Source organism: Martes martes (genome assembly GCF_963455335.1).
Source record: "Martes martes genome assembly, chromosome: 7".
Lineage (NCBI taxonomy): Eukaryota > Metazoa > Chordata > Mammalia > Carnivora > Mustelidae > Martes > Martes martes.
The window spans coordinates 5,595,759-5,609,978 of record NC_137894.1 but is presented as its reverse complement, the minus strand read 5'-3'; the positions used below and the strand labels follow the sequence as shown (position 1 = coordinate 5,609,978).

The following is a 14,220-nucleotide window of genomic DNA, read 5'->3' as shown; positions in this document are numbered from 1 at the left end:
GTCTGCAATAAACTCGGATGGGTCAAGAAGAAAACCATATATGCATATAGAGAGATGTAAAAGCAAGTGTACAAATGTTAATAACTGGTGAATGTAAGAATAGATATAAGGAGTCTACGGAGAGAAGTGACAGGTTTTAGTGACTGACTGGCTATTCCTAGCAAAGAAGAGGGAGGCAAAGTTTTGAGGTTTTGAGTGCACTCGCCAGAGGATGGTGGCTGCACCAGTGGAAAAGGGAGGCTGGAGGAGGAAACGGTTTTCAGGAGACGCAGGCTGAACCTGGCTCTGGATAAGAAGCGGCGGGAAGAAGTGCGATGTTGGAATGAAAGGAGGGAGAGGTGCCTCCAGCAACGGGAAATACAGGCATGGGACTCGGGCCATCCTGGACTAGAAATGACAAGTTTGGGAATGACCCAGACGGATAATTTAAGTAGGAGGATGACATCTAGGCTAGAAACAGGAGTGCGAGAAGAGTGAGTTAAGAGATGACCGACGACATAAGCTAGTGACACAGGTGGGAAAGAGTAAGAGCCGAAAGGGTTCTGTGTAACAGGAGCACCGGTGGAAAAAGGACTACGAAGGCGGTACTTCCTGAAGAATCAGTAGCACTGAACGCTGCAGAAACCGTCCGGAAGGTGATACTGGCAAACAGGATTAGGAAATTATAGTGCCTTTTGGGGAGTGAAAACCAGGAGACAGAGCTCCAGAAAAGGAAAGATGAAGCAGAAATGCAAGACTGGATGTGAATCACTCACGCACTCAAGATGTTCACCTTAAATGCAACACTGGAGAGGAGACACCAGTTAAAAGAACGGCAGAAGCAAGCGAACAGGTGGGTTCTGTGAGAGACTGCGGCCCCAGGAGAAGGAACAGATACAGACAGCTCCGAGTCACTGTGGTGTATGGTGGGGAGGGACAGGAAGGGGATCTGGCTCTACACATGGGATGAAACACACTTTCCTTTAAGCCAGGAAGAAAGGGAGGGCGAGGAGGTAAGGAGACTTAGGATAGAGAGGTTTCTTCAGTCCAGAAGGATGGAGTTCAAGGTGACATTCCTATTGTCTTCTGACAGGTCCTTTGCCGACCTAGCCCTAGAAGATAAGCCTGAATTAGCAACCTATGTGAGTTCTATGTGAGGGCAAAGACAAGCCTGAGGTGCAACTAAAAAAAGTCACCTGCTGAAAGATACCTTCCGCACTCTAAAGGTGAGCAGGGTGAGGCCCTGGCTCATTGCACCATCACTTTCCAAAGATCTCGGGGAATATGGAGGGTAATTTCCTGACGTCACATGAGCAACTCAAAATAGGTTATAAACTGTGAAAAGAATCTGCAGCAGCAGCAAACTATTTTATGGAACTTACTTAAAGATAAGACACAGGAGAAAGAACAACATTTTGTTGGCTTTCTATTTCCTTTTAAGGCCACACCCACTGGCAGAGAGGGACGCTGGGTTTGACCTATGGCTCTCTTTAAAGGAAATTACAAGACAGCACCTTGAACAACCGACAAACTTAAAGCAACTCTAAATGCTTGCAAAGAGGAGGCAAAGAGGTCTCTGAAGTTTCTAAGATTCTTTCACATGGAAAGGGAGAGTGACCTCCTCAAAAGCACCAGTGAGCTCTGGATGCCTTGAGCCTATCAGGGAGCCCCAAGGCAAGTATCTCTGGTAAGAATGGGCTTCTGTGATTCTCTTGTACCAGGCTGCTCAGGAAGTCTCAGCACTAAGCTAGCTGTTCAGAGAGAAAACGTCACTCCAACATCCAACCTTAAGAACGCACACACTGCACTCGCCCGGAGAGTGTCATCCACATCTCAGGAGAGTTAACAGAGACTGAAGATCCTCCTCAAAAATGACAAGAAAGTCCTCCAGACAGCAATGTTAGCGATGATGGATCTAAAAACAACTACCTCGTTGGGATGAAAATAGAGTAAAAAGGATCATGGCTTAGCAATGAGTTGTAGTCTCCTAAAAAATCATTTGCTCTCTCCAAGGGCCATGGGACATGGTGACAACCAGCTGAAGGAAACGAGGAGCAGGCACACCCAAGGTCAACAGCACTGGACACGGCATGAGCCCGGCCAGATAAAATACATGTGGCAGGTCCTATCCCCTTGCTGGCTATCTCCCACCTTTAACTTGGCACATGGGGACACAGGCCATGTCAAAGTGATGCCAGCAGCACAAATCTGAGAACATGTACTTTGTACTTCAATTCTGCCCGACAGTTTGCTTCCCTACAGAATACCACCTGATCTCGAACGATGTTATAAATGTCTGAGTCACTCTGTTCCTCTTTGGGAAAATTATAACCTTTACTAGCTAGGTCAAAGAGCCTACATCATGATTCTTCCAAAGCTTCACTGTCACCGGATTATGCCAAGGGAACTCATTTTACAATCAACATAAAACAACTTCTCATGCCACTAGTGTGGCGGTCAGTCATCATAGTGACATCACTGCTCTCTACCAAGAAAAGAAGTCTGTCTATAAAAACATGAACGATGACACAGGCCCAATAATCTCATGTGTGTGTTAAAACTGGTAACAGATCTTAGCAAAACGCTCCCAAAACTATTAAACTTCAGTTATTAAATGAAACACAACATCTGGGACTACTCCCGGAGTAAAAAGCCACAAAAAGAACATAAAGGTGTAGAGGCAGATAGGAATAACCTAGGCTTTAGTTTTCTAGTAACCCTGGTTAGGGAGAGAAGGTACCTTATCCATATGGAAGATCAAATCCAATTCACAAACATTTTCAAAACACTTATCCAGGGTCTCCACAAAAACCTAGGAAACAAGGAAAAACAGATCAAGAAACAGGAACATATTCACATCTTCATAAATGTCACATTTGAAAGCAAAGAGGGGCAGTCACGATACTACTTACCTTATGATAAATCTCAAAACAAACCAAAAAACTACCAGCTTTAGGCAATCACCTAGGCACAGTCAAGGACAAGACAATCTTGTTTTTAGTATAGCAATACAACTTGTTTTAGTTGTACTTGTTTTAGGATAGCAATTTAGTATAGCAATACAACCAGGGCAGACACATGGGGTTTTCTTTCTCCCTCTATAAGGTGCTAATTTCCACAGAAAAATAACAAACTGAAATACCACCTACTTGCAGTCCTTTCCGCAGGCCTCTGTGTATACACACACAAAAAGTTTTTACTATTACAGTGTTATTGTAGTTTTGTTCTGTTAATTCCAATTAACATTAACTTCAAAACACCTTTCCATGAATCACTTAACATACTCACAACTTTGTTTTTAACTTAATATAACATTTAAACAGAAAAGTACACAAATGATAAGAGTCAAGCTTAATGAACTTTCAGAATGAACCTATCATGTAACCAACCACCACCCAGATAATGCAAGGGAATACTCCCAGCTCCTAGATGCTCTCTTCATGCCCCTTCAGACAAAATCCCCCTCCCAAGGTAGCCACCATCCTGATTCCTATCATCACAATTTAGTTCTGCCTGTCTGTGAATTTACACAGGTGGCAACATACAACATGTACTCTCGTCTGATTTCTTTCATTCAACAGTGCTGGTGAATTCCTCTCCATGTTACTCCATGTCATAAAAGCTTGTTCATATTCACTGCTGCATAGTATTTCACAGACATATTTATGCATTCTCCTACAGACGGGACATCTGAGTTGTTGTTAGCTTTTGACTGGCTCTAAACTAAGAGAAATGGGGCTGCCTTGGTGGCTCAGTCAGTTAAGTGTCTGCCTTCAGCTCAGGTCATGATCCCAAGGTCCCAGGATCAAACCCTGAGTCGGGCTCCCTGCTCAATGGGAAACCTGCTTCTCCTTCTCCTGCTTTCCCTGCTTGTGCTCCCTCTCTCGCTGTCTCTCTCACCATCAAATAAATAAATAAAATCTTTTAAAAAAATCTAAAAAATAGAAATGGAAATCATATTTCTAGCCAATTTGGAAAACTCTGTGACATTATTTACATTATTTATTTACTTATTATTTATTCTTATTTTATTGTATCAGCAATTCTACACCTACATACCTACCCAACAGAAATGCATATATATATATATGCATATGCCAAAAGACACATATCATAATTTCATAACAGCACTATCCATAACTCTTTACATTTTTATCAGTGGCTGAACATTTTTCTGTGGAGATAACATACTTGCATAGGAGTTTATTTTCAATCCCTGTGCTGGGTACTCAGTGAGTCCTTACAATCTAGCAACCCAAGTCCCTCAGTTTGGGAAAATTTTATCAAATACTTTAGTTGAGAATTTCCCCCTTTTCCTGTTCCTAATCTTTCTTTTTGGAGCTGCTTCTGCTGAGGTACTAGACCTCCTCATTTTCTGATCCTTTCCCTTCCAGTTTTCTCTTCTTTAATTTCTAAGAGAATATTTTGTTCCATCTTTCTTTTTTATTTAGTTTTTTTGTTTTACTTCCCAGCGCTTAAAGACAGGCGTTTGTTTGTTTTATTGTTCTCCTTCCTTTTATGGTCTCTACTTCCTCTACACTGCTTTTTACGGTTTGTTCACTTTAGTCTCCACATTCCATGTTAAGGGCTTTCCTCAGATTACTGATTATCCTTGTTTGTTTGTTTTTTATTCCTAAGAATCAAAGGCTCACTGGAAGCTCTGCAACCCTAGCTGTCTGCTGGGGACCCTCCCCTTCATCCCTTTAGGCCTTTTTACTCCTTCCCCTTAGACTGCTCCGATTTCCCAGAGAGATTTTACAACGTGCAGCCTGAAGACGAAAAGACCAGCTACCTGAAATTTGGGAGCTGAGTGGCAGCAAAAGGCTAGGAAGTCAGTATACAACATTCACAAGGCACACATTCATCTGCTCCTCCGGCTGTGTACCATCAACCATGTCTGGTGTCCCTCAAACCAGAGACCCGGAACTGGGGCAAGGACTTAGGGATCTAACGGGTGCACAGGCAGCTTTCCCTGCCCACTCCACGCCACACCCAGTGGCTGTGCTGCCAGCTCTGTGCCTCGTGAGGCTTCTTCGCAGTGTAGCAGCTTGGCTGTCAGCCTTCTCTACTGCTGGCCCAGGATGTGGCTTCCCTGGACTTGCCAAGTCAATTACCATATTCTTTCCTCCTTTCAAAAGTTCCTTGCTATTGTTTACTCTCCTGTTCTGTCCTTGTGTGTCTGCGTGTGTCTATGTCTGTGTGTGTCCTCTAGTTTTAGAGGAAAAGAAATGAACTTAGAAGTGTGGAAGTTCCCAATAGGACTTAAAAAAAAAAAAAAAGAAAAAAGAAACTGACAAAGTCAAAATTCTTAACAGAAAATAAACCATGAAAACACTCTGCTAAGAATGTTTAGAAAAACAATGATAGTAAGGAATGACTAGACATCAAAATTCACTGCAAAGCCTTGGTCATTAAAATAGTAAAATAGGGGCACCTGGGTGGCTCAGTGGGTTAAGCCTCTGCCTTCAGCTCAGGTCATGATCTCAGGGTCCTGGGACTGAGCCCCACAACGGGTTCTCTGCTCAGCAAGGAGCCTGCTTTCCCCTCTCTCTCTCTGCCTGCCTCTCTGCCTACTTGTGATCTCTTTCAAATAAATAAAATAAAATCTTTAAAAAAAATAAATAAAATAGTAAAATACAGGGGCGCCTGGGTGGCTCAGTGGGCTAGAGCCTCTGCCTTAGCTCAGGTTGTGATCCCAGGGCCCTGGGCCCTGCATCAGGCTCTCTGCTCAGCAGGGAGCCTGCTTCCCCCTCTCTCTCTGCCTGCCTCTCTGCCTACTTGTGATCTCTGTCTGTCAAATAAATAAGCAAAATAAAAAATAAATAAATAAAATAGTAAAATACTGAGATAGAAATAAAATGTGGATCAATGGGACAGGATATAAAATACTTAAACAGGGTGCCTGGGTGGCTCAGTTGGTTAAGTGTCTATGTTCAGTTTGGGTTACAGTTCCAGGGTCCTGGGACTGACCCCCGAGTTGGGCTCCCTGCTCAGTAGGGACTCTGCTTCTCCCCCTGCTCATGCTCTCTCTCTAATAAATAAGATCTTTAATAAATAAATAATAGATAAATAAATAAAATGCTGAAACATATACATGTGTATAAGAAAATATATTCTTCTCCCCCTTCCAGATGTGATAAATCATTTTAATTATTATCAAAGGCATAATCCAGTTTTGGAAATTTATTAAAAGGTTAAAATTCATACAAAACCTGCCATAAATTAAAACAAGTGTAGATTAAATGCATCATATCTATCTCTTAAAGCAATACCTTCCATAAATAAGCAAAGGTGGGCTTTCGCTTTAACGCTAAACAATGCTGGCTCTGGAATTCTATGCAATTCTGAATAAAATGAATTATCTAAAATTATTTTCCACTTATTGTGAACCTCAATAAACTAAATTGAAAAGCAAATCATGATAAAATCTACCATTATCATCTTGAATTCTGTAGTCTTAAGAATTTCAGACAAGCTATGCTGAAAAGCCACCGCTGAGAAATCCAAAGAAGGATGGGACACATCATAGGCACTGTGGGTTTTGAAACTTGAGAAAATTAAGAAGCTGATTTTGTGTGTAATATTTTTAGATGCACTCTAGGAAGACCAAAACAGTGAAAGCCATTAACAGTCTGTGGAAAAGTCACTGCAGCCTACTGTCGCCAGGCTGCCTCCATGCCTAGAGCTCCCACACCCAGTGCCACATTCATGTAGCCTCCCGCGGTGGGCATTCCCAAATCCCCTTCCTCTTCCTCTATGTGCAAGCCCCCTCCTCTTCCCTGTTCTACAAGGTGGTGGCACTTCATTGTACATGGGGCCTCTCATGCCAAGAAAATACAATTTTTTTAAAAGGTTTTGTTGTTCAGTTATTTGAGAGAGAGAGAGGGAGATTACAGAGGGAGAGAGGGAGGGAGAAGCGGACTCCCTGCCAACCAGAGAGCCTGATGCAGGGCTCGATCCCAGGACCCTGAGATCATGACCTAAACCCAAGGCAGACGCTTAACTGACTGAGTCACCCAGGCACCCCAAGAAAATACAATTTTTGACAAAGGTGATATTTTGAATTGGTGGGGGAAAGATGCACTGGTTGACAGTGTTGGGACAAACAGCTTTCCTTCAGGGGAAAAACTGAAGGTAGTTACCTATCCCAATACAGACATAAAATACCTTACAGGTATTACTGAGCTAAGTGTAAAAAACAAACTAAAAAAGCAATGGCAAATCCCCTTTGTGCCACTCAGGTCTCTCATGGGAACGGATTCGGTCTGTGGGAAGCTTCTGGGTGGCTGGTATTGTTAAAAGCGCTGCCCCAGCAGCCAGGACTCTGGAGTAAGATGCCCAGAGCATATGTGAGGAAAGGGAGACCATTATTTCTCAGCAGCACTGTGCCAAGGGGTTGTTTTTACTAAAGAGGGTTAATGAAATTAAGATTAGCGTATTGGCAGTCCTGGGCTGCCATAACAAAATACCACAGGCTGTGTGACTTAAACAACAGAAATTTATTTTCTTAGTGTTGGAAGACAGTAATCCCAGATCACGGTCTGGCAGGACTGGTTCTGATGAGGGCTCTCCTCCTAGCTCACAGTCAGCCACCTTCTTGCTGTCTTTAATGGTGATGGGAATTTCTTTGGTTTATGCACATGGAAAGAGAGAAATCTATAGTATCTCTTCCTGTCTTATAAGAACACAAGTTGTTTGGGATCAAAGCCCCATGCTTACAAACTCATTTAACCATAATAATGTCCTTAAAAGCACCCATCTCTAAATATAGTCAAAGTGGGGGTTAGGGCCTCAACATATAAATTTGAGGGGACTCAATTTAGTCCGTAACAACTGGATTCTCAAATAGACCAGTAATATAGAATGAGATGGAACAGCTCCAGAAAAGATATCCCCAGATAAAGATAAAAAAAGAGCAGTCAGATGTATCTGTTTCTCCTAGAGCCTCAAGATATCATCATTTGAGATCATGATCAAGATCAAAAGAACATGAAAGTCAGATAATGTAGGAAGAAAATGCAGGAGCCAGAGAAGAAGCAGAGTATGCTAATGTATGAAAAAAATAAAGAAGCTACAGACGCAGAGAGCAAAATAATAAGATATGTTTCTAAAAATAAATCCTCTAAGAAATACAAATTTGAGGAACATATTGACAAAGAACATTCTTCTTATAAAGTAAAGGAGAGATTAAATATATCTGAAAATGGTGAAGAAAGACACAAACACAAAGAAATTAAGTCATTGAGAGGCAGAAGTCATTCAAGACCAAAGTCTCATTAAGGGCATCATTACAGTAGAAGCGAGGAGTAGAAATGTCTCAATCCAGGAACAGATACAGAAGAAGTTATAATCTAGAAGCAGAGAGAGGAAGAAACCATGATCCAGAAGCAGGGGAAACACTGCAGATCAGATCTAGTTCCCGCTCAGCACCAACAGGCACAGGGGTAGAAGCAGGAGCAGCACCAGGGGAGATGTTAAGATATAAAGAAGACAATGGAAAAACCAAGAAGAGTTAACAAAAATTTAACTCAGACTCCTACCTCTCTTCGGAGGCAGAAATACCAACGAGTGCACAACAAGCTTTAGCTAGGAAGCTGGAAAGGGCAGAGGCTGGAAATTACAAGAAGAGCAAGAAGAGGGAATTGCTGAAAACAAAAAATAAGAATTAGCCACAGGTAAGGGAGGCTCTGTTGTCAATGTTGTGTCTCTGTGGGCAGTGCAGCAACCTCCCCCTGTCCGTGGCGGTGCACCCCACGACCCATGTGTGCTAAAACCATGGGTAGTACCTAACCCTGTAGAGACTATGTCTTACACGCACACACCTATGATGGTTTAGTTTATGAGGCCTACTAAGAGATTAACAATAACAAAACTACAACAATTATAACAATATACTGTAATTAAAAGTTATATAATGTGGTCTCTCTCTCCCTCTCTCTCAATATCTTACTGTTCTGTACCACCCTTCTTGTGATGACAAGATGATAACGTGCCTGATGGTGAGATGAAGTGAGGTCAGTGATGAACGCACTGCGATGCAGCATTAGGCTACTACTGACCCTCTGTAAGTGAGAAGGAGGACATGCTTCTGGGTTGTGGCTGAGCTGGGTAACTGAAGCACGAAAAGTGAAGCTGTGCATTAAGGGGGACTACTCTGACACCTAAGACAGCTATGGCTCAGATGTTAGACCAAATTAACATTTTTCAGAGATGAGAATGGTCTTATCTAGCTATTGCAACCCTGCAGCTGTGAATCCAGTGAAACCTGCTGAACAAGGGAAAAAAAGAAGGCACTTTAGCAAGGCAAGAAAGAAGGGGACGAATCCCAGCCTGCTTAAATATGGAGTTAAACTGAATTTTGAAAATAAGAACCAAAACATCCAATTTAGAAAAGTAAATGATATTGTAAGTGAAGACGAAGATGGAGAGAGCTCAGCTGATGAAGAAGCCCCAAGACTAAGCAACAGGAAGAAGTAAGGTTGACTTTAGAACATGGGGATTAGGAGTGCTGACCCTACTCCACTTCCCACAAAATCCAAAATCCATCTCTAACTTGACTTAACTACTCATAGCCTACAGCTGGTAGCTGGAAGCCTTACCAATAACACAATCAACACACATTTTGCATGTTATATGTATTATACACTGTACTATTACAACAAAGTAAGCTAAAGAAAAAATGTTATTAAGGAGATCATAAGGAAAATACATAGTACTGCACTGTATTTATTGAAAAATATCCATGTATAAGTGAACCCAGCGCAGTTCAAGGGTCAACTGTATTTGGAAATCTAGTATGAAATGGCAAGATCGTAATGGATTCACTTTGAAAAAGATCACACTTCTAAGGTTCAGGACTTTAAAAACTTCTTGTTCTGATGTCAGGTGCTTGTTCACCAGAGGGCTAGCATTCCAGCTTGCGTGGGTATCACGCTGACTTTAATTTATTGAAAAATAAGATCCTTATTACAAAAAAAGTAGTAACTATGTGATGCAACAAGAGGCGTTAGCCAATGCTCAGTGGTAATCATTTTGCAATGTATAAGTGTATCAAAACAACAGACTGTACACTTTAAACCTACGCAACACTATATCCGTCAATTATATATCAATAAGGCTGGGAGAAAATAATTTTTTATAAACATCAAATCAGTGACACTGGTGTTACTGTTGTAATCAGGCTAAACCTCCTTCCATTAAACTTTCCAAGAAAAATTTTTTATTTCATGAATTCTAATTTTTAAATATATAAAAGCTGCAGGTGGGATAAAATTTCATACATGGATTATTTATGTCATCCCGGGTACTTTTATATTCAACTTCTTGCAGTTATTTTCATCTCTTGAAACATGAAAGAAATGTTATACAGATGTTCTGTAGACTATCTGGTCGTTTGCTACCTAATCCAGCGCAGATGAACTGGGTGGTCATGGTGATAAAAATGGTTTTCTCAGGAGAACAAATACTGTTAAAATAAAATGGCCATACCACCCAAAGAAATCCACACATTTAATGCAATCCTCATCAAAACACCAACAGCATTTTCACAGAACTAGAACACAAACAATTCTAAAATTTGTATGTATATTAGGACCTTCTTTGGAAAAAAAAAAAGCAACAACAAAACTCGAACGTAAGATCTGAAAGAAGAAGTTAATAAATGGAAGAAAATGCGGTTTTTAATTCATTTCTAAGCATAAATCCAACAGACTTTTGGGACCATTACAAATTATTCAAGAATGTAACAGCTGAACAGACGGTTATAAATATCAGAGAATATATTTAAAAAGAACTGCGCCCACAGGGAGTAACTGGTCTTACCGAGTATCTGAACCTACATTAACAATAAGTAAGACAGTGTGCAACTCATGCAGAAAGAGAAACACAACTCAGTGGGGCAGAATGATGAGTAAAAACAAAAACTAAATTATGGTTATTCAACTGACCTTAATGAGTGGCTACCGCATGCTAGACACATACCATTCTACTCTGGGGCTGCCTCAGTCAGTAAGTCGAGCTCTCGCCAGGCTTATGTTCCAGGTGTGGGAAGAATAAAGCATATAAAAAAGATCTTTTCTATTGTCCTAAGTGCCCTGCAGGAAGGGAGCAGGATGATGGGATGGGGGTTACTTCAGACAGGCCTTCATGAAAGTCTCAGAACATCAACATTTGAGTCGAGTCATGAATGATAAAGAAGAGAGTCATCTGAAGAGCTAAAGAGGAAAAGAACTTGATTGAGCAAAAGCATTCTAGGGGCCCCTGGGTGGCTCAGTGGATTGGGCCTCTGCCTTCAGCTCAGGTCGTGATCTCAGGGTCCTGGGATCGAGCCCCGCATCGGGCTCTCTACTCAGCAGGGAGCCTGCTTCCCCCTCTCTCTCTGCCGCCTCTCTGCCTACATGTGGTCTCTCTCTCTGTCAAATAAATAAATAAAATCTTAAAAAAAAAAAAAAAAAAAAGCATTCTAGTGCACTGAGCAAGCGGAAAGGCCCTGAAGCCAAAATGTCCTTGTGTCTGAGGAACAGAAAGAAGAGGGAAGTGGCCAGAGCATCCTGGAGGTGAGCAAGAATACGATGAACTCAAACAGAGAAAGACAAAGGAGCCAGATCATGAGAGGCCTTGGAGACGGACAGGGAGTTTGGATTTTACTCTAAACCTTATACCTAAAGGTTTCTTCAACAAGCGGAAGTAAAATGGGTTATTTACACTTAAATATAATAGTTTAGAAAAAATAAGTTAGTTTTAAAATAAGCTCAAAAATATACAGAGAATCACTTTTTCACAGATTATAAGAGAAAACACTTCTTGTGCTAAGAAGAAAATGCTGCCAATTGTAATTGTAAGATGTCACCTATTGTAATATACATCCTGATGTGTGGGGAAATGTGCATCAGAGAATCGATGAAATATGAAAGTATAAACCGGGATCTCGACTTTGCTGGACAAGTGGTTCAATTATATTATAAAAGGTGTATCTGAAAAGAACAATGTAAACCTACACATGGAGAAAGTAGGCACAATTAGTAAAAGTAAAAATTCAAACATCTGTGAGGCACCACTCTACCTCTGAGTAGAGATTAAAAAGGGACACATTTCAATGCATCAGCTTGGAAGAAACATGAACTCAAGCAGTCTGGAGCCACTGTGTGTTAATATAGCTTCCCTGACTATCTACCTAGCTGTGTGCATTGTAATTAGCCATATTCATCTCTTTGACTAAGGAATTCCATTTCCAGCAGGATGTGAACAGGCCCAACAGTCTGCATGGAGACACTGAGTAGTTTTATTTGTGTTAACTTAGAGAGAGAGAAAAAAAAGGAAAATGGAAACAATCCATTATCTCTTCTACTGCTCTGTTGCCTGGATTTGCCAAGGATACTCCCACTGAAATGTGTGCTGACTACGGTCAGGACAAGCTGAGAAAGAAAGTGGGGAGCAGCCCATTCCTCCTGACCATGTTTCTGCTAGACAGCCAGAACCCGATGTCCCACCTATGGGGAGCGGTTTCTCCGGACGCACTCACACGACCTTGCCCTCAGATGTCCCCAGAATGAGCTCAGGTATATACTTTCAGGGATGCTATAGCCTGACCATGACCCACACACTGTGCTCAGCTCATCTTCTGTTGGGAGCCTTCATCTAAAAGTGGCAAGTTACAGGGCGCCTGGGTGGCTCAGTGGATTAAGCCTCTGCCTTCGGCTCAGGTCATGATCTCAGGGTCCTGGGATCGAGTCCCGCATTGGGCTCTCTGCTCGGCAGGGAGCCTGCTTCCCTTCCTCTCTCTCTGCCTGCCTCTCTGCCTGCTTGTGATCTCTCGCTCTCTGTCAAATAAATAAATAAATTCTATAAAAGTGGCAAGTTACCCTTTCCTTACACAGCTAATTTTTGTGCTCGCCACTCAGATATTCCAAACTAAGATAAATACCAGTTAGGGAATATACATGGTAACAATAAAGAGAAGCAAAGGAATGACCAACACAAAAGTCTGAGAAGGGATGCAATGAATGAGTGGATGGAAGTAAGGAATAGTATATACAAGCTTTGTGGAACTAGTAATGTACTGTTTCTTAATCTGAGTGATAGCTTCATTTTACTAGCATTCTTGAAACTATATTGACATGTTTAGCAGATTTTTTTGTGTATATACATGTTTTACAATAAATACAATTTATTATTATTATTATTTAAAAAATTTTTATTTATTTGAGAGAGTGCAGAGAGAGAAAGCACAAGCAGGGAGGAGGGGTAAAGCAGAGCGAGAAGCAGGGTCCCCGCAGAGCAGGGAGCCCGATGTGGGGCTGGATCCCAGGACCCTGGGATCATGATCTGAGCTGAAGGCGGACGCTTAACCGACTGAGCCACCCAGGAGCCCCTGAATATAATTTTAAAAAACCAATCTTATAGGGATTCTGATTGGGTTTTCAGTGAATTTAGAATCTGAAAGTATAGACATTGCAATGAGCTTTCTCAACAGGCAAAGGGTATGTTTTATCCATTTATCCATTTATTTTGCTTTTTTCATATTTTCAGTAGAGTTTGGAAGTTTTCTTCATATGTATCTTGCATATTTTTTACACTCATTCCTTGACATCTTATGGACCATTTTGCTTTTGTGGGTGGGTCCCTTTAAATATTGTATTTCCTAACTTATTATTGCTAAGGGAAAGCTATTGACTTTTAAGCTTATTAAACTCTATTATGAGCTCTAACGGTTTCACAGTGATTGCTTTGGATTTCCTAGGTAGGTAATAATTTCATCTGCAGGCCTAGGAAAGCCAATCCCCCATTAAATGAGCTTTTTCCCTCAAAACATACTTTTGCATTTCTTGGTCATTCATTTTTCCTGATAAATTTTCCCTTCAACAAGTTCTGTACCATTTCCTGATGGAATTACAATTAGTTTCCCATTTAATTTGTTAATTACTCTATTATCTTTGGTTGACTTTTCCCAACAAGGAAAGCACTTGTAGCTCCATTTATTTGAACTATTCCTTTGTTTTTTCCTTTAAGATTTCATAATTCTATTGGAATTGTCAAGTATTCCATACTAAGTTAATTGCCAAACACTCAATATCCTTTGTCACTACTGTAAGGGTTTTTTTAAATTATGGTTTTTCTAGCTATTTTCACAGAAATGAAAAACTCGATTTTGATGGATTCATCTCGTATTTTGCCATTTTCCTCATATCATTCATTATTATTATAATGCTTGCTGTTTTTCCCAGGTTTTCTAGGTATATAATC

At 41.0% G+C, this 14,220-nt stretch overlaps 1 protein-coding gene across 1 annotated transcript in view; it reads right to left on the bottom strand.

Annotated features, from left to right (window-relative positions):
• The window catches only part of LOC308345542 (AP-3 complex subunit sigma-2), a 52,372-nt gene that overhangs the window by 27,874 nt on the left and 10,278 nt on the right, over nucleotides 1-14,220 (bottom strand). Inside the window, exon 4 of the mRNA XM_080807806.1 lies at nucleotides 2,720-2,791. Within this exon, the coding sequence (XP_080663932.1) occupies nucleotides 2,720-2,791 (72 nt within the window). The remainder of the gene's footprint in view (nucleotides 1-2,719; nucleotides 2,792-14,220) is intronic.